Source organism: Dreissena polymorpha, chromosome 8 (genome assembly GCF_020536995.1).
Source record: "Dreissena polymorpha isolate Duluth1 chromosome 8, UMN_Dpol_1.0, whole genome shotgun sequence".
NCBI classification, from domain to species: Eukaryota; Metazoa; Mollusca; class Bivalvia; order Myida; family Dreissenidae; genus Dreissena; species Dreissena polymorpha.
The window spans coordinates 15,218,919-15,240,045 of record NC_068362.1 but is presented as its reverse complement, the minus strand read 5'-3'; the positions used below and the strand labels follow the sequence as shown (position 1 = coordinate 15,240,045).

Here is a 21,127-nt window from a genome sequence, read left to right as displayed (position 1 = left end):
AATCCGATTTAGTATTACCAAATCGTTTGATATTTTGGCAATGTTAATGCATTGTTTTGTAGTTCTATTGAAATAATACCGCAAGAAACCATTGCTGATAAAGTATACTTTTCTTATTATTTTGGTGTTTGAGCTTAAAACGATTCCGTCGTGACGATATGGCTCATTAACAGTACATAAATCATAATGTTATTTTACTTTAAAAGTTTAATGAAGGTTTTTTAAGATGTCCACATTATTTAAAATGCCCCCTTATTATACTCAAAATTCTCAACCGCGCCTGCGTATGTATATTACACTGTGCAAAATAGCTGTGATAAGCTAAAGCTATATATAACTATGACTGCATGACTCATCGAGCTGATAACAAGGAACAAGTAACCTTTTCAGTATCATGTGTTTTCGTGAGGCAATCGAATATATAAACGCGCAAACTTTTTCAAACATAACATAAAGTGTAGAAGATAGAGGTGTTTAAGTTTTTCAAGTAAAATGGCTGTTGATATTCTGGGAATATTAACTTTGCCAAACTGGCTATGCGGCGTAATGGCCACACTTCTTGCAGTGTGTTTGTGAGTATATAAAATACTTTTTCATCACATTAAATTCTATTAATGACATACGTATAATAATCAATTTCAGAACGTACATATAAACGCATGTTTTACTATTGATGCCACATACACAGTATTTATTTTTTATTAAACTTGAATAGATGAAATACCATAAGTGTATAAACGAACGCTATTTTAACATTCTCGTGTTTATATTTAAAAACTTATATTCATATATGTGCTTAATATTTGCGTTTTTTACCCAGGTATACATGGTACAAACAAAGACTGTTTCACAGACTGGGCATACCGACGAAGAAGACCGTATTTCTACTGGGGGACTTTGTGGACATGGTCAGATGGGTATGTGTCTCGGTACCGTACATGTATCTATTAGAATCAAATCTGACTAAAAATATGCTATGAACAGCCTCATATGTGTGGAACCATACATACACTATATTTTGGGAAATTATAAATCTAGTTACCGAAAGGACGATGACATAACATTAACCTGATAAATCGTACATTATATTTCTGCAATACCAATAGTATTATATTTAAAAATTAACCATAACTATAGTTAAGTTTATTAAATGAACTCTATGCTGTTAAAACAATGCAAATGATTAAGGCGAAAAATCTTTTTTTTTAAATGTACTGTTGTTCATTTTTCATCTGTTTATGTTATAACGTCATTGTTTGGTTTCAATAACGTTTCTTGACAACGTAAGTGTGCAATTTTTAAAAACATCAATAATAACACGTTGTAACAACGTTGTGCTATGAGCATGCCTTTATAGTTGTGCCTTAAATGCTAACCTCAATCTGTATGTTACTTAACTCCAAACAACTGACACCAAACAGTTTTTTTTAAGTGTTATTAATGTTATTTTGACTACCCTTTTGAGCTAGTTTGATAGATCTCTAGTTTTTTGTTATGCTTATCGAATATTAATAATCACTTAATATACTAGCATAAATTATGATCACATTAAAATTATAAATTTAAATAACAACATGAATTGAAAGCAATTTCTATAGTTAAAGTTTTCGACTTTTCACAATTTCGGTGAGCCGTGTACTATATTAATCTAGTTAGGTGGTAAATAGTTTGAAAACATGATCGAAAAGCCTTCACCGACCAAGAACATTTTATGTTCATTTAACACTTCTTCAACATAATCAACGTAGTTATAAAAAGCATGTGTTTATCTGTCCCTAAGTCCCAAGCATATCGGTTGGATAAAGCGTGTGAGTCACGTTTAATGTTTACGCAACTTAAATATTTCTTTGTAATCATAAGATGCAATGTGCACACAAAATATTCGTGTTTATTTTTTCCAGGGGTTCAGCTACTTGGGCATGGATTTGTACAAACGATACGGGAAAGTCTTTGGGTAATATTTGCTTTTCATTTTTATTGAAAAATCCAAACAAAACATGGACAATGTGATTTAAAATTATACGGACTTTACTTATTAAAAACAAATTTCAGCAATTTTCCCCACAAATTAAATACACTTCCATGTATTATATCTCCCTGCATTGGTACCATATGTTGTCGTGTTGCCATTCAATTATTGTAGTAACGAATAACTTATAAGTCATAGAAAAAGTATGGTATTACATATTAACATAGAATATACTTATATCATTTAAACGGCTAGTATTGCCGATATAAATCCCTTGTCACACTGATAAAAACAAACATCTATTTACAGATACACGCAATAGTGGTCCCATGTTTATGCATAGCACGCCGACATTAATGTTCTAATGTACATGTCTTAATGAAGTACTTGCCAACATTAAGAACCTTTGAAGAATTAGGGTCAAAATGTCCACATGTAAGAAGTATAACGATTTTTTTAACAATCGTTCAACAACACTTAAGTATATGCAGGTAAATCATTTCTTTTTCTGTCAACAGCATTTACGTAGGTAACGTACCAGCGCTTGTCATCAGCGACCCAGACATCATTAAGCACATCATGGTCAAAGACTTCGATCACTTTACTGATAGACCGGTAAGTTTTTCTATGGAAATATTTGAAAACGAACAGAACATAATATTAGTTTACATAAACTTAACAGTTTATAATGTCCCACAAAGGTATAATAAAAAGTACATGAATATAGTAAGTGGATATTGCTTGCTGAAATATTATAATCTAATAATGTATTAAAGGGGCCTTTTCACAGACTTTGCCATGTAATGAAGTTTGTTGTTAAATGCTTTATATTGATAAATGTAAACATTGGATCTAAAAAGCTCATGTAAAACAACAAGAATAAAATTAAAGGATGACAAAAACGTAAACCTCAATGGAGCTCGAACCACTGACCCCTGGAGAAAAGGTATATCGCTAAGACCACTCGATACAATCTGAGCTGTATTTTGTACTTAACATAAGCAATCCTCGTAGTATTCCAAATTATTAAATCGTTTCGCGTTGCAACGCTTTATAATTTTTAGGTTTTTAAATCGCCAAAAGATGAATATAATGGATAATTTAGAGCATGGTATATGTTCAGTATTTCTATTTCCTCACAAATATCATAACTAAAACGAAAATTTGCGAATTTGAGACATTTTCTTAATGTTGTCAATTTACCAAAACGTGAAAAGACCCCTTTAACTTTACGAACATTTAATCAAAACTTGTTTTATATCACGTGTTTAAAGTGCATCGAATTAAAAAAGGCACTGTTTTAGTTCAACGTTTTTATAAATAAAGTAAACATGTTAGTATAATTTGATTGAGTACAAAATACTGCAATTTGAATCCGAACCACCTATTATTAAAGTTTCAACGGCACAATACTTATATGTATTCAACTTAGTGTATATGCACTATATATCAGAATAAATTATACACTAAGTAATCTGAGCAAATAAAAAGACCGCTTCATCCTTCTAACTTGCCGCTCACCTGCCTGGTTAACGTAGAAATGTTTAATATATTTGTACAATTATATTTGCCATATAAGTCGTCAATTAATTGTTTTAAACCATCTGCATGTCAGCTTGTATTTTGAACCGTTTATTTTTCTGTCTATGGCTTCGTTTCAAGGAGTTCAACTTTAAAACGTTTGTATACAAAACGTATTTCAGTATAAAATAGTGATATATTGTCACTTTTATATGACTATGCACACTGTTGAATTATAAGTATTATATTATTTTTGTATGATACTTATTTGTATTGTATTATCTTAAACATAAATTGCAATATCTCTTGTATAGTCAAGCATTAAGTAAACGTATAATTATGTAATAGCCATTAAACCCTTTATTCACATCCTATGATTCAGTGGATACACGAGCACTTTACATACATTATTTATTCAGTTGCGATCGACGTTTTGCGTAATGAGCTAGCTGTAGTAAAAACGGAACTAATCTGTAAACACAAACAAAGCCAACCCATTTATACCCCTTTAAAACTTATATATCATACTTACCAACGTTGATATGTGTACTGATGAATGAAACGGACCTAAGCGTTTAGTGTTGTTTGCAAAATAAACGCAATCTGTGATCTTTAATATTTATTTTTAGCCATTCCTGAAGTTAACCAAGTTTTGGAAATCAGCCGTTTCTGTAGCAGGCGGGGATGAGTGGAGAAACATTCGTCACACAATAAGTCCAACATTCACATCCGGTAAAATGAGAAGCGTACGTATTATTTACCTTTTATTTTTGCGCGTGTTTAACAGAGCAAATAAACAAAATACTCTATCGTCGAAAAACACATTTTACTGACACGTACGTTTTTAAATACACGTACGTAACATTATGTCTGCAATTTCTGGAAAGCTTAACAGTGTGCTAGATCGGACATTTTTTATTAGAACAAAAATAAAAATTGTACCGATATGACAATTCAATTAATCGTACCGTAATATCTTCTTATAATATTGAATGCATATACATTCCATACTCTGGTGGTTGATATTTAAGGTTATTCCCAATACATGTGGTAGTCCAAATCGTTTGTTTTTTTTCACTTATACAATGGTTGTGTTTTGTCGTATCAATAAGATGATTCGATTATTCAAAAAGCAAATAAATGTATAAAATTTTGTTTTAAAACTAACAGTACAAAACGTCAGCAAAATCAATTATATTTTTGGAAGGAAATTTAATATAGGAGGTAATGTGACAAAAAGACATATTTTAATATAATGAAAGTAAATTTACCGTTAGCATTCATGGTTTTCCTATAACTATCATTTTATTTACCAAATAATAGTTTTTACACATTATAAATACAAACATAAGACACAAGACGTTTTTGTTTCATGTATTTTTCAACAAATGTATAAGTAATGTTAATGAAACAAGTCAAGAACTATATAAATTCGAAAATGCATTTGTTACATTTGATGGATTTATTATTTTATCTATACTAAGTACCAGACACAGGTTGCTTCAGTTTAAAGCTCGAATACTTGGTTGTGGACCTTTTTCGATCGTGATTGAACTGAGATTTGCATTATAATATAGAAAATAATAAACAATAAGGAGAGGAATTCTTGTTCAATTGAAGTTTTAAACTTGTATAGTTTTGTATTGTTGAAAAGAAACATTGACAACTTATTCCTATTAGTCATAATGTGCCTTAACATATTGTTATGTAAACATGTCCTCTTTGCTGCTTGATTCAATATATGTATAAATCCTTCAGATCATATATATCTTTGTATGGACGAAACTAAGCAAGACTCTAAACTGACCTGTATTTAAAATACAATGTTTAAAGTAAAAACATATCAGAAAAAAAAACAAATTAAAGTTTTATGAATGGTTCATACACATTACAAATCTTAACAATTATTTAAGCACAGTGTGTTCATTTCTATGAAACGCTCACTCTGTGATTGAATTATTGTTATGACTTACTATTTGTTTTCAGATGACTCAATTTCTGCAAAGAAGTTTAGACGTTTTCCATGACATATTGGAAAAACAAATCAAGGCCAGTCCTAACGGATTCGATATTGATCCGTAAATAGTGTTTTATTATATACGGTGTTATTTATTCCCACGAAGAATCAATGTAAGTGAACGAATTTAAAACAAGCAATTATATTTTATCCGAGGGACGAACGAGAAACAGTTGTGTTCGCTCATCGATTTCATATTAGGTACAGTAATTAAAAACTCCTAGATATGCTTATAATATGCTTATTATTTGATTTTAAGTATTGGAAATACAATGGTCTTGAAGAACAAAATGGCTTTCCTGGCTCAAAAACAATGTGGTTGTTTTACAAAACATTCAAGTTCGTTAACACAATCATAAGCTTGCATATACCAATTGCATTATCTTACAAGGAAATTAACCAATTCACAACTTTAATGACTTTGTTTAAAAAACAATCGTCTTCTCTTACAAAACTGTGAGTTTTGTTTCTAAATGCAGGAACATGTTACAAAACTGATTCTATTGGTGAGCAAAACAATTGGCCGTGTTCATTTTAATAATCTTGCATGTCAAGATGACACGTACTTGGTAGAAAATATTTTATCTCTAGTTTTGGAACGTTTGATCCCTAGAACCGTACGCTGTTACACGATGGACGTAATATGCTCAACCGGATTCGGCTTGGATGTCAGCGCCCAGACCAACCCCGATAATCCGTTCATTAAGTATTCAAAAAGGTTTTTGGAAACGAGCCCTCTTGGAATGCCAAAGTTCATATTGTATAGTAAGACTTATATATTTTATAGAGACATTCACGGACGCAAATAATTTGCGCGCTTAAATGAACATAAATTTACCAATGGGTAGTAATCAAATTTGCGTTTTTCCTTTTGATGCTGTTTATTATTTGTATTTTCTGTTCTGAGTATGCGTTTTGATGTGCATTGCATCACTAAAATGCAATAGCTTTAGCGTTTCATCATTCCTTACAGTTTGTTTGACTGATAAATCGCTTGTTAAAATAACGTGTTGTCAGCAACTTTGACGATTAAAAAACCCCAGATATAATACGACTTTATACAAGTGTTAATGCATAGTATATCAAATCATCTTAATAATGGATAGTGATCTTATTGAAATATGTTTGATTGACTAAAAATAAAAGAAAATAACACACACTTTTTAATTGCCATCTATCTCGTGCAAAACATAAATGACCAAAGGCGAGATTGAATACAGAACACAAGTCCAATGTATTTATGCTTTGGGTTTCACATGTCTTTATTGGACACCTTTTAGTATTTATTTACCAATGTGTATCTTCAACACCTTTTTCCAGTCTTGTTCCCAGACCTGGCGGATATGTTTCCGAGGTTGTTCGAGACAAGCTTCATGTCGAAAGACATCATGGACTTCTTTATGACCACAACGAGGTCGCTATTTGAGGACAGAAAACACTCAGAATCTGTAAGATAGGATTGATCATGATACCTTCAATATACACGGAAAATGATATGTATAAAGTTTAATATTAATTCTTTATATTATTTTTTCCCCGTGACATCTGCACAAGCTTGTTGCTGAGTCGTTCATCGATAAAACTCGTCTAAATAACATATCTAAAACTCAAATGTTGTATATTTGAACTTTTCTTGTTTCAAATGAATAATTTAAATATACAGTAAACAGTGTGCGCATTTTTCATAGACAAATATGTTTCGTTTTAGATATGTTCAAACGCGTGAATTTTCAAAATGTGTTTCGTCCTTCGTTAATAAAGTGTTTGCGTATCAGTTGAATACGTAAACGTATGACCATGTATTGTACATTATATGCATTAATCAACCTTGATTGAAAGAAAAAAGTTCAGAACATGAATAACAAAATAAATTAAAGTATCTGTTAATCTGTTTACAACAACTATATAAAAAACGTAAAATTCACAGTTGAAACGTAAATTTACAAACATTATAATGATAATTATTCATGTAAATATAAATGCTTACAGAAGCATAAAGACCTTTTGCAATTGATGGTCAATGCGAGCAATCTGGCCGAAACTGAAAAGGTATCTAACAGCCAGAGGAAAGGTAAGACTGTTGTAACAAACGGACAGCTAAAACTATTTACTCTCATTGGTTGAACCATCAGATATTACCTTTCTTAATAAACGTTTGTACTGTTTTGATCTAAATGGCCCCATCTTTTTACAATTATGAATTTAAGAGCAGGTAACATATGTCAAGTAATGATAAATGAAGTATTACACAAATATCAGGCAAAGGCAACTTCTTTTATTCGAGATTGTTATTTGGATATTTTGTTGAACGTCCATTCACGTTGGTGATTATGTATCACAAAAATAAAGTCAAAGTTTGATTACACCAAAGAGGCGATTTTTTCAAAAACTTCAGTTTACATGATTCACTAGTACATGATTTAATATATCATATATCATCGTCAAGTCGATAGTCTAACACATTTTATACATGTGTTTTCTGGAACCGCAGTAAAACAGCTACTGATAAACGTTGTTGAAATAATCCTGAATCAACCAGTTTTAATTTATTGTTAAATACTCAACGTTATGGCTTGTACATAAACACTGTTTGTCTGCACAACGCATTCATGGGAACAAAGGGCACGAGTTAAATCCATTAAACTACTCTTTCGTGATCATAAGCATCTACGTTACATGATTTAAGCATGTATATTTATTAATGACTAATTCGATTAATATCGTATTTGTGTGTAAGACAAACACATCGAAATTTATTTCCATTTACTATATTATTTACACCTTCAATGAACAACTTTGGTATGTTATATGTCATTATATCCCCGTTCTTAAACAATAATATCCGTGTTGAACTCCCATATGGCCCCTGGACATTCTTTAACGTGTTACAAGCTAGTGTAAATCGGCAATTTAACATAAATTTATCATTGTTTCATTTGCAGAATTCAAATAAAATACCATTTTAATTGACAGTTTTATATATAATTATTATATTGCATTGAACAACTTAGATTGCAAGTCATCGCTAACACCTTATTAAGCAGGTCTGACGGACGAGGAGATACTGATTAACTCCATCATTTTCATGCTCGCTGGCTATGATACTACAGCAGCGGGGATCTCATGGGTTCTCTATGAACTTGCCCTTAATCCCGACATTCAAGAAAAGCTCGTGAATGCTATCAATGACGCAATTGGCGAGGTAGGTGATCGTATTGAATGTGAATATAATTACTAACAAACATGTTATGATTACACAATATATATCATTTATAGTTCCAATTAAATGATGTTACGTCTTTAAAAAAGACATCGGAATATATTTAGTAAAAGTGTGAGTTGATGAACTGGCTGCCGTGATATAACATGCTTGGAACGGTCAAAAACCCAAGTCAACAAAAACAATGTAGATCATGTAATGTGTTTAGGAAATGTATTAAGTACATTCCAACTTTGATAGTGGGAAAGGGTATGAAAATTAACCCACATGATGACATGATTGCAGAGCCCGCTGTCCTACGATAATGTCTTCTCTCTTAAATATATGGACATGGTCTTGTCAGAAACACTGCGGGTTCATTCGCCAGCTACAAGGTATGGTTCTAATGTTTACCTTTGACTTTAAGTTTAATTATTTTAAATACATGCATCTACTTTTCGTAAGGAATTGATTCATATTTACGTAATATGCGATAATAAGTTGGCGTACACGAAGTGTAGACATGTAGAATAACACAAGTTTATTTGCATGGCATTATCACCTGCTTCACCCGAAAAGTCATGGAGAAGGTCTTCTAAGCCCCGCCAAAGAAACGTACATACATTTTGCGACGTTATGATGCGTTTTAAGACGTCTTATAGAAAAGATGTGATAATATTCTTCATAAATGATTTTTTTTAAATAATTTAACGAGATTACACAAGACACGCGGCATGCGGTTAATGATATATACATTTAATAAAACATTAAACTTCTTTCGTGTATGAACACTCTTTCAAAAGGGAGCTAACCATGCATTACTACTCAACAGTTTCAGCGATATTTGTCCCCATTCAGCCCTTTAATGCATTTCAACAAATGACTTTTCAGCTAAACCTTATCAATAAACGAGTGATTTGACGACGCCAGAATATTCAAACATACTGTATGATTTTAAAGAACATGGCTATAAATTAACGTGTTGTAATTATTTCTTCAAAGCCTTAGCTTTTAATATTCAGCTCTATTATAATAAGCCGGTTTAGCCGCTACATGTTTCAACAACATTTCTAGTATACTCAAGTCAATTGAATGCAAAACAAATAAACAACAAATAGAATAAATTAAAACATGCATGTAATGAAGTTTTTGTTTATTAATCAACCGCAAGGCTGTCTGCGACAATGAAATTCTTAGGATAAATTAAAACATTCGTGCACTTACGTGTTGTTTTAGACTCACGCGCATGCCTGACCGCGACACTGAAATTTCTGGAATCAAGATCCCCAAAGGGATGATCTGCCATTTTGTAACGGACATTTTGCACTTCTTGGACGAATACTGGGAGGACCCGTATACATTCAATCCGGAAAGGTACATATGATACACAGTTTCCAGAGAGATGTAATTACAACAAGAATTTTGGGTTCTGTCTTATTGTTACTGTTGTGTCTCTTTTTTTTGGTTGTCTATAAATGTTTTGAAGAAAACGATATTGTATATTATATTATTTAACAAGCCGTGGTCTAAAAAGTTATTCCATAGCGCGAATGAACGTTTAACGAGACTGATAGACAGTTTCAGTAATACTGGTATGCTAGTAAAGATTAGTAAATTAGTAGCTTCAAAAGTTAACAATGCAAAATGCTTAATTCCAAAAAGGTCAAAGTGCATAATTGCATCGTCTTTAATCGCTAACATTTAAATACACGGTATTCTAATTTGGGTCTGTCTTTTTTTAAATTGAAAGCGGCTGTGTTTTGTGTTCTGCTACAAGTATATAATTATCACAATAACTTGTTTCCTCAAAGAACGTGATTGTTTTTTTTAATAGTGTACATCATGTTAATATATTTGTATTGCCATTTGCAATATACACTTAGTAATGGTATATTAGATTATCCAGCAAAAAGATAAATATGTTGACTAACAAAGCGTCTTGATGTTACACAAATAATACACACAGTTGCGAAGCATTTCACCACACGAATGAGCCTGATATATGACGTACAAAAGTATGTAACCCTCAACAACTATTTTCATTGGATGATTCTATCATCATAACGAAATAGTTATCTCGTTCCCTCCCACCAGCCACTTAGTCGGACCCATGAGTCATCTCTGTCGCCCCCTCATGTGAATAAGTCCTTCCCACGACGTATTAAATTGTTCCCAAGACAAAATCGTCTGACGACTTACTATAATGTTCGAATGAGTTAGTTATATCGATCCCTCGACGTTTTCAGTCGTAAGAATGCGCTAATACGCTAATACTTATTAAAGTATGATAACGATGTTGTTTATGTGGGTTAACAATAAATAGAGAACACGCAGTACGTTTTGTGGCTATTTTAATACTACATCGTATGATCAGTTGCAATCATGCAGAAGTACATAGATGGCGTGGCTATGATACAAATGATTGAACATTGACCAATCAGATGCATGATAAATACATAACATTTGTGCCCCTTTTTAAATTCATTGATTCCTGAAATACTAAAATACAGGAAGATACATATAATATAGTATTCAATAATTGCAAGGAACCAGTGACATATCAAATTGAGTTTTAGCATGTCAACAACATCATCAGAAAGATAATGTTTTCATTATGCAGCTATTTTGGCTTTTTTCCTCCGGTCAGTCAGTGTCAGTTATAACTAATGGTACTCTAGCCGATCTGGTTTACGACGATTACGCAGCGGGTAGCGTCTTACAGGTATTTCTGACCGCATGCCTGTTTCTTCAGTATCTGAACGCGGAACAAATTGTGAAAATTGGTCATTATTCGTTTGTTCATTGTTTACGCAACGCGGTTCGAAACTAACCGGGCGAACACTTGCGAGAAGTGTCTGACAGCTCACCTATGTAGGTCTTAATTGATCGACATGTCGTGTCTATATCACGCCGTTACCAACTTCAACTTTGTATAAAAGCGGTCCATCGCGCGATTTAATGCCACCACTGAAATATTTATCTCTTGCTGTTGGACGGTAGTCTCGCGCGAGAACAGTTTGGCCTAATCATAATCGCGATTGTTACGACCATCAGCCAAAGATTGTTTCATCTGCGAATCGTTAATAACCGTTTGCGTGTCTCGTTTCATCAAATCCAATTATGTGCGCAACGTGCGCTCTAGAAATGTGGACGGTGTTTCGCCTGTTGTTGCATGGGGTGTATTTCGGTATTGAAGCAGAACATTAAATTTTTCAGACAGATAATGTTTTCAATATGCAGCTATTTTGGCTTTTCTCCTCCGGTCAGTCAGTGTCAGTTATAACTAATGGTACTCTAGCCGATCTTGTTTACGACGATTATGCAGCGGGTAGCGTCTTTCAGGTGTTTTTGACCGCATGCCTGTCTCTTCAGTATCTGAACGCGGAACAAATTGCGGAAATTGGTCATTATTCTTTTGTTCATTGTTTACGCAACGGGGTTCAAAATTAACCGGGCGAACACTTGCGAGAAGTGTCTGACAGCTCACCTATGTAGGTCTTAGTTGATCGACATGTCGTGTCCATATCACGCCGTTACCAACATCAACGTTGTATAAAAGCAGTCCGTCGCGCGATATAATGCCACCACTGATCTATTTATCTCTTGCTTATGGACGGTAGTCTTGCGCGAGAACAGTTTGGCCTTATTCATAATCGCGATTGTTCCAACCATCAGCCAAAGATTGTTTCATCTGCGATTCGTAAACAACCGTTTGTGTTTCTCGTTTCATCAAATCAAATTATGTGCGCAACGTGCGCCCTAGAAATTTGGACGGTGTTTCGCCTGTTGTAGCGTGGGGTGTATTTCGGTATTGAAGCAAAAATGCATTTAGTTTCAAATCCAAATGATCGGATTCTGTTCGCATAGCACGCAATGATGACTTGAATTTTTGATTACATATTTCAACTAGAACTTTCGTGGTGGGCTACTGCCATGCGAATGTGTACAATACCATTACTTTTCACGAATTTCGCGAAACCGTCTGAAATGAACTGACTTCCATTGTCAGTAACAAGATGCTTAGGTAATCCGTACATGGCCAAAATTGTTCGAGGAGCCTGTATTGTTTTCATTACAACGGTCTCGGGCCATTTTGAACGGGCAGCTTCTAAAACAAGAAACATTGACCTAAAATTGGCCTGCGTAATCAACGTGTACGCGCTCAAAGCTCTTTGTGGGTCATTCCTACGGGTGTAATTGTACCTTTGCTGGCGATTTCTGTTGCATTTGACAGCCATTACACCTCGTTGATAAATGCTCTAAATCGCTGTCGATGCCAGACCACCAGACATAACGTCTTGCTAAAGATTTCATTCGGACGATACCTAGGTGACTGACATGTAGTAAAGATCACACCTTCGCCTTCGCAGTTTGACATGAATAATGACTCTGATGCCCCACATTAAACATCCGCGGTAAATTGTTAATTCCTTAGGTCGCGAGAAATAGGGTTTCATCAACGGGTTATCAGTCATTTCGTTCCAGCCGTTTTGTACGTAATCGAACACGAACGAGAGCACTCGCTCTCGTTTTGTTTCCAGGCTGATTTAAGCACTCGTCACGGGAAGCTGCTCTAATGGCGACGTTTAAAATACGTCTTCTGTTTCGGGGTTTTGTGACATTTTATCGGCGCGAGTAATCTCGCGAACCCATCGACATTTGTATGATGTTTAGTGTTCTTGTACTGAATGTCATAATCGAACCCTGAAAGAAACATTGCGTACCTTTAAACGAGTGCGGCTTTAGTCGCGGGAATACATTTACTGTGGCTGCTATTGACGTTAGCACTTGACTGTCCGAAACCAACGTAAATTTATTTTTTCATAAAGATACGGGTAGAACTTTTGAACAACCCAGTAAATTGCTAAAGCTTCCTTATCGGTTTGCGCGTATTTACGTTCCGCTTTCGTTAGCGATCTTGACGCAAATGCAATCGGCCATTCAAAACCATCCTGCATTGCATGAAACAGTATACCGGATATACCATACGAGGACGCGTCGATCGAGAGGCGTACCGGAAATTCTGGCCTGTAATGAGTAAGAACTGGTTCTAAAGTCAGAAGTTTCTTTGAATTTTCGAACGCGATTTCACATTCGCTCGACCATATGAATTTACGATTTTTCTCAAGAAGCGATGTCAGCGTTTTAATGGTTGTCGCGAGATTTGGCAAAATCTGTGATAGTAATTAAGTACCCCTATATATGCTCTCAATGATTTAATGTCTCGCGAGGTCGGTGTGTTTAACACTGCCTCAACTTTATCTTGACATTTCCAGAGTCCGTCAGCGTCAATCTAATGACCACAGTATGTACTCCGTTCTTCAAAGAAAACACAGTTGTCTTTGTTAACTTTGATTCCAAAGAGCTCTAACCTACTCAAAACTTTCTCGACAATGTCAAGGTGTGTGGAGTCATTGTCACCTGCGACCACCATATCGTTCAGAATGCACTGTACTCCGGGAATCCCTTGCAGAAAATGGTCGATTGTTCGTTGCCATATTGCTGGGGCAGACGCAAAGCCGTACAACATCCGGTTGTAACGGTGTGTGTTGATTGTCTATAATTTCTTGCTCTCTTCGTCGCATTCAAGCTGCAGAAATGCTTGTCGTAGATCGAGCTTGTTGTATTTTTGCCCGGGAGACAAATGACAAGAACGTCTTCCAAGCTTGGAAGAGGATATTTGTCAACGTTGATTTCTTAATTGACAGTTGCCTTAAAGTCTCCACATCAAAGTTCGAACATCACCATTATGTTTCACAACGGGTACAATGGGGTTGCCCATGCACTAGTATTCACTTTCGTCAAGATTCCCTGGCGCTCAAGGTTATCCAATTATTTTTCAATTTTTGGTTTGAACGAGTATGGCACTGTTCTGGCTTTCATGAATCTAGGTCTAGCAATTTCCTTTATCGTTAACCTAGCCTTGATGTCTTTCACCTTTCCGATGCCATCACTGAAGACCACGGTGTATTTCTTGAGCATGGATTGTAGACGCACTTTCGTAGTCAAATGGTTTACGGATACGATTTTGTCCCAGTCTAATCGTATTTCTTTTAACCAATCTCTACCAAGGAGACACGGACCGTCACCTTTCACAACACACAACTGAAAAAGTTTGTGTTGGCCATTGTATGAGACTGACACCATTACAGTCCCTTCCTGCTCGCGAACTTCTCTGAAATACGTCGTGAAGATTGCCTGCGGTCGACGCATCTTCACTTGACCGAACAACTTCCGGAATTCACTGTTCGACATCAGCGTGACGGCAGATCCGGTGTCCACTTCTATCACGTTTACGTTGTTTATTTCCGGTTTTATGGTGATTCTTGCTTTGTAACCATTCTTCACAAAATGTATTAGATGCACGCCTTCAACGTCGCTGCTTTCATCCTCAGTGTCATCATTTTCCAATGCGTTGGCATTGATCGTGAAAGGGCATCCACTCTTTATGTGTCCTTTGGCATTACATTTATGACAGGATGCATTTTTATACCTGCAATCCGCCGAATTGTTGTTCGTTCTGCCACAGTGTACACACGTTGACCTGGAACGTGATTTGTGCTTGTATTTCTTGTTCTTCGGCGGCCTGGTTGTAGTCTTCTTAACGCGTTTGACGTTGCTTCCGGCATTTGATGTTTGCAACTCAGCGGCGTCCCTTGTTGCGGTTTCCATCGCTATGGAGATGTAAATTGCTCTGATGAGTGTCATTTCTCCTTGTGAAAACAGCTTTCTTTGGGTTGCTTCGTCTTTGATACAGCACACGAACCTGTCCCTAAGAGCATCATTTAATGTCGGACTGAAGTCACAATAGTCCGACAGCTTCCGAAGTTCGGCGACATATTCTGTAACACTCTCGACAATGACTTGGTTCCGTCTATGAAAGCGAAACCGTTCTGCTATAAGCAGTGGCTTTGGGGATTAGTGGTTCCTTAATCGGTCACACAGTGTTATATAGGTTTCTTCAGATGGCTTCCTAGGAGCGGTAAGGTTACGAAGTAATCCTTATGTTTTTTTCTCCAACAAGCGTCAATATAGCTGCCACTTTTTTTTTCATTAGTTATGTCATTTACTGAAAAATATTGTTCGAGTTTTTCTTGATAACTCTGCCATGACTCTACATTACTATCGTATGCGTTAACGTTCCCTATGAGTCCAGCCATTCTATGAAAATACTAGTCTTTCACGCACATTTACTGAAAAATGGATAAAATCCTGAAATATTAATCACGGTTTTCAGTCAGTAATCATCGTCGCCAATTTGTTGTGTATGTGGGTTAACAATAAATAGAGAACACGCAGTACGTTTGGTGGCTATTTTAATACTTCATCGTATGATCAGTTGCGAGCATGCATAAGTACATAGAGGGCGTGGCTATGATACACATGATTGAACATTAATCAGATGCATGATAAATACATAACAAACGATACACTTACTTGTAGGAGCGACATAAATAAAAAAGACAAATGTCACATCTTTGCTATCGAATGGATTATACCACGAGTTTAGTTTTCCAAATGTTGAGTACGTTGAAGAAAGCCCGGATCACGAATCTTTTGGGGGAATATATTTATATTTTATGTAAACAATAAACATTGTCTTTAAGGTTTGCGCCAGAAAACAAGGACAAGATTAACGAGTATGCCTACTTGCCGTTTGGGGTGGGGCCGCGGAACTGCGTAGGAATGCGTCTCGCTCAGCTTGAGGTCAAGATGACCGTCATCAGCATCTTGAAGAAGTACAGGATCTACAAAGGAAGCGAACTTAAGGTTAGTAGAGATATATACACTTCAACACCGTTATTTCGAACACCGATAATCCGAAGTCACCGTTATTTCGAAGTATTTTTCGGGTCCCGATTTTGGTTCTTCTTTGTTTAATGTAAAATTTCATTGTTAATCCGAACTGCGTTAAACAGAAGAAATCGTTAATTCGAAGTGATTATGTCGGTCCCAACACTATAATTCGCACCTAATTATCAATATTTAATCCGAAGTCAAAACTGAAAAACACTGAGCGTAATTTCACACCTTTGTCGTCTGCGCTTTGCACGTCAAAAACCGATAATTACACCTTTGTCGTCTGGGACTTAATCGACCAGTGATCAGCCGACGCAGTACTTAAACGATTAATCCAGCGACGACGACGAGGCCGACAACACAAGAATGAACATGATATCAAATCAATGTGTGACCGCAACAACGACGTAAGGCAGTTCTGCAGGCAAAACACGGGCGGAAGTGAATTGTTGAATGTCCTTGACAAATTTGAGAAATATGTTAAACGCGTCCAGTTTAGTGCTGCTAACGCCGATGTTCAGAGAGACATCGCGTCTTATTAAAAAAAAGTTAATTCATTTCCGAAAAATGTACTCATATGTATTTACATGTATTAAAATGTGTGTTGTTCATGGTATTTTATATGTTCTGTAATTAGAGAAAAATAAAAAGAAGAAGAAAAATAATCGTTTTTTTTTCCTCCGTTTGTTACAAATAGAAATCTATTGCTATCTGACTAGTTTACGTTTTTAAGTAAAACCATTATTAATATTAGCGTGTAATCGAACCGTGCGAATTCCACAACGTTTTCTTTGTACAGAGACAAAGAAGTCTTCTGTCAAATGTTTATTTCGAATAATCGTTAATCCGATTTTTTTTAACGGTCCCGACGACTTCGAAATAACGGTGTTGAAGTGTATGTACACAATAGCATCTTAGGAGAGTACAGGTCTGGAAACGAAGGGAACTAAGAGTAAGTTGACATTTACAGGTAGTTTGCATAAACAATCCACGGTTGTCACAAGGAATCGTCATGGATCGCTCAATGCATGGGACTAATGATTAATTTCAGATAAAAATTCAAGCACGGGCTTATCCCCGATTTTACCACGAAATGTTTCAAATTAAAAAAGAATAATAATTGTAATGGTAACAATCATTAACTCGACAGTTGTGAATTCTATAAGCAGAAATTACACGCTCGAATTGTGTATAATATTATAGCTCTTTTTTAACGGGATATTTGAAAATCACCAGTTTCCAGCTTATATAAAATGATCTAATATTAATGGTATTTATATCCGGATAGAGGTCAGTGTCATGTTGTTGGTCCATATGATTAGTCTGTATTGGTCACACATTTACGTTTTATCACCAGTGCCACGCCCACAATATTAGTATCGTCGTACATAAACTTGTTTCATCACAGGTGCCATTACCACGCAGCCCGTACGGATTGGCGCGCCCTGGTGCCCCAGTCCATTTGCGATTCGAACCTCGAGGCAGGAACAAATAAAAAGTACAGAAAAAAAGAAGAAAAAGCCTTTAATAACATAATGGAACGATTCGGCATGTTTTAAACTGATTTTAACTACAATATTACGCTACGACATCCGAAAGAATATAATTACGACATATTTTACATTAAACTTTATTAAAGTTTATCACCCCTTCTACAAATACGTTTTAGCAAAATCTGCAATGGCGGACAGCATTATCATACATAAAGTTTATTAATTGTTTGATGTTTTGGAATTGTATGATAAAAATATGAATTTTCAGAATGTGGTTCGTTTTGTAAAAACAGTAACATTTTTAATTAAAACAGGTTTTAAATTGTACTAGTTGCCCAAAATAGAGTGTGAAAATGTTGTATTGTGTCTATATTTTGAGTGTGTACTCAATTTACAGAAGTTATGCACGGCACAGCGTCCAATCATTCTGAACACGTCAGACAAGTTCATGTTTAAATCCTTTAGTGACCAAGTCGAATATAATCCCGTCGTTCATATCCATATGTCTTTAAAGTTGACACAATTAAGCTACTCGGCTAAATTTACCCTAATTTACTATTTTGTATCACACCGTGCGTTGATAGTAGTTTGGAGTAAAACGAATATATCACGAATATAGCAATTCCATTCTAATCATTGAGGTAATACAAGGATAAATATTAGCTCGTTATTTTTAATCAAGTCATATGGCTTACTTTCATGTCATTATGTTGCCGTACTGACTGAAAATAAACAGCTATTTAGAAGAATACACAGAAAGCATTTTACCTGAGAAAGCCAAATAAATTCTAGCATGATGTAAGAGGTAAGACTACGATAAAAGACACGGTGAACATGTGAGAAACAAAGAATATATTGTGCGAAGTAAGATTTAAAAAAAAACACAGTCACCATGTGACTTTGCTAAGCAACTTAATAACAAATAGTATTGAAGAAGAAATATAATTACTTAATTGTGTTACCTCAAAACTCCGCAGACACATATGTTGACACCCAGTGGCGTAATAAGGTACGGACAATGTGAACAATTAATGTTCCCATCATTGATTGCAGTTTTAAACGTTACAATCAGTATGGTTCGTTTCCCTTTTAAATTTTTAAATAAAAGCACAAACTAATATGTATTATACTAGAATTCGCTCATATGATTGTGCAAGAAGGGCTTAATTGTAGTAACATGAGCTTCATGAAAGGTAATATAATTTAAAACAAAGAATGCATGGCTTCTTGAAGGTCGGTGAAAGTAAAAATGGTTAGATTGTGATTACAAATGTCTCTTTTTCTACGTTGCTACGAAAGCTCAATTCTTTAGAACGGAAGTATGCTTATTTCGATGATTGTATATAGCGTAAACAGTGTTTCCTTCTAAGATACTATGACAGATAAGTAATGACAGCTGACAAATATCCCAAGATGATGCCGGTGAAGGTTTGCTTAAGTTTAATCTATAATAAAAATGAGAATGCTTGGGTAAAAGTAACGTATACAATATACCAACAACCTCTCACAAACAATATACCATTGATTGTTACATGTTATAATTATCGAACGTACGGGCACATAACTCAAATAATAATAACACAACAAAATACTTGTATGTACAATTATTTCTTAATCATATATATAGTCCAATACTACACATAGATTTATTGTTAATGCTCTTATACATTTGTATAAGTGATATTATACTTATGTAACTGTAGCAAAATATCAAATTAATCAAGAATTCGTTTATTGATAACAACGCATTGGAATAATGATAACCGGCAGCTTCTCTTATAAACATACCAATTTTGCCATATTTAAAAGGTCTAATTTCTGAATCTTTCCTTTTCACAAAATATTCCGTTCATTGTATTGATCATCCATAAAATATACGTATTTCTCTAAGATAAAATCAGTGGTTAATGCAGGGTTTCTCTGCATATGATAATCATTCACCGCTGATAATTGTCCTTCATTGTTAACTTATCTGGTTGCTAGTGCACACGGATTTATTACACGCTATTAAGATTAAGGTGCCTAATAAAGAAAAATCAAACATAATCGTTAATATACTTAGCCCTATACCACAGGTAAAATTTGATATTTTTAGCAATATCTTGTGAGTGATTGTAAACAGGACTCGAGGTATCCCTATCATTCGGAGAAATTCTGCTTCCCTCTCTTGAATGTCCTACCATAAGACATGTATTCCGATGTCGCCTTGAAATGAGGAAAATCACAACTGAATAGATTTCGTTACCAATATCCACGAAGCTCCCCTAAGCATCCTCCTAAAGGTACAGCAAATGTTCATCACTAGACTTCAGGGGCTTGTCTTCATTTTGCGTATTTGCAATTGGCCTGCATTGCCTCCACACAGACATTCAGAAATAACCCGTGTATATCGTTTCCTGATCGTATACTTGCATTTTTGCTCCTCCCATTGCTAAACGTGAATCAGTCAGAAGGTAGGGCAAGGGTATGGGTTGAATAGATCAGTAAACGGTTCAACTGGAATGTCAAGTCTAATAAAGCAATTTCATACAAGCATGATGCATGTCTGTTAAATGCCCGTGCTGGAATTCGTTGAATGGTAACGTGCCACCTTCCCCTTACAATGTTGACACTTATACAACTGTACTGCTCTGATTTTTGTATAACAACATTTACTTCCAATACAATAATTGTCTGGTATGTTATAATAAATTAAAAGTCAGTTTCTATAGACTATATCAATAAAACATTATTCCAACTTTAATGTAAATCTACTTTACCTCTACATATTTATTTAGATAAATAAATAACATATATTTCAAAATGAGATATATGAGAAGAACTAGAAAACAAGTCAGCAAAAAAACATAAAATGGTATAAAAATTGTAATAAGGAACCATACGAAAAACAAATGTATTCACTATTAGATATAGATTTAAACAACTACACGATCATTCTTGATAAATAACACCTTGATATATATAAAATATTTACAATCATAATGTTAAAATAAAATCATAAAAAGATCCTAACAAACATACCCTTATTATAAAATGATGTGTATATGCATACATATATATTATTTTATAAAAAACGCATTTAATAAATTATTATTATTGACACTCAGATGTCTTTACAAAGTTGCACC

The 21,127-nt window shown here is 34.8% G+C and overlaps 1 protein-coding gene across 2 annotated transcripts; it reads left to right on the top strand.

The window, feature by feature from the left end:
• Nucleotides 1–349: 349 nt before the first annotated feature.
• On the top strand, nucleotides 350–18,357 carry LOC127841943 (cytochrome P450 3A21-like). Of its 2 annotated transcripts, none has more exons than XM_052371094.1 (14): nucleotides 350–572; nucleotides 821–917; nucleotides 1,902–1,954; nucleotides 2,488–2,584; nucleotides 4,120–4,236; nucleotides 5,477–5,568; nucleotides 6,121–6,272; nucleotides 6,828–6,955; nucleotides 7,497–7,578; nucleotides 8,549–8,709; nucleotides 9,013–9,101; nucleotides 9,943–10,080; nucleotides 16,314–16,476; nucleotides 17,915–18,357. In XM_052371094.1, exons 1-14 carry the CDS (start codon nucleotides 493–495, stop codon nucleotides 17,999–18,001), a joined length of 1,536 nt encoding a protein of 511 aa, XP_052227054.1. In that variant the 5' UTR covers nucleotides 350–492; the 3' UTR covers nucleotides 18,002–18,357. The 2 variants fall into 2 exon arrangements, with proteins under 2 accessions (XP_052227054.1, XP_052227055.1); XM_052371095.1 differs by having other exon boundaries at nucleotides 351–572; nucleotides 8,552–8,709.
• Nucleotides 18,358–21,127: the final 2,770 nt, after the last annotated feature.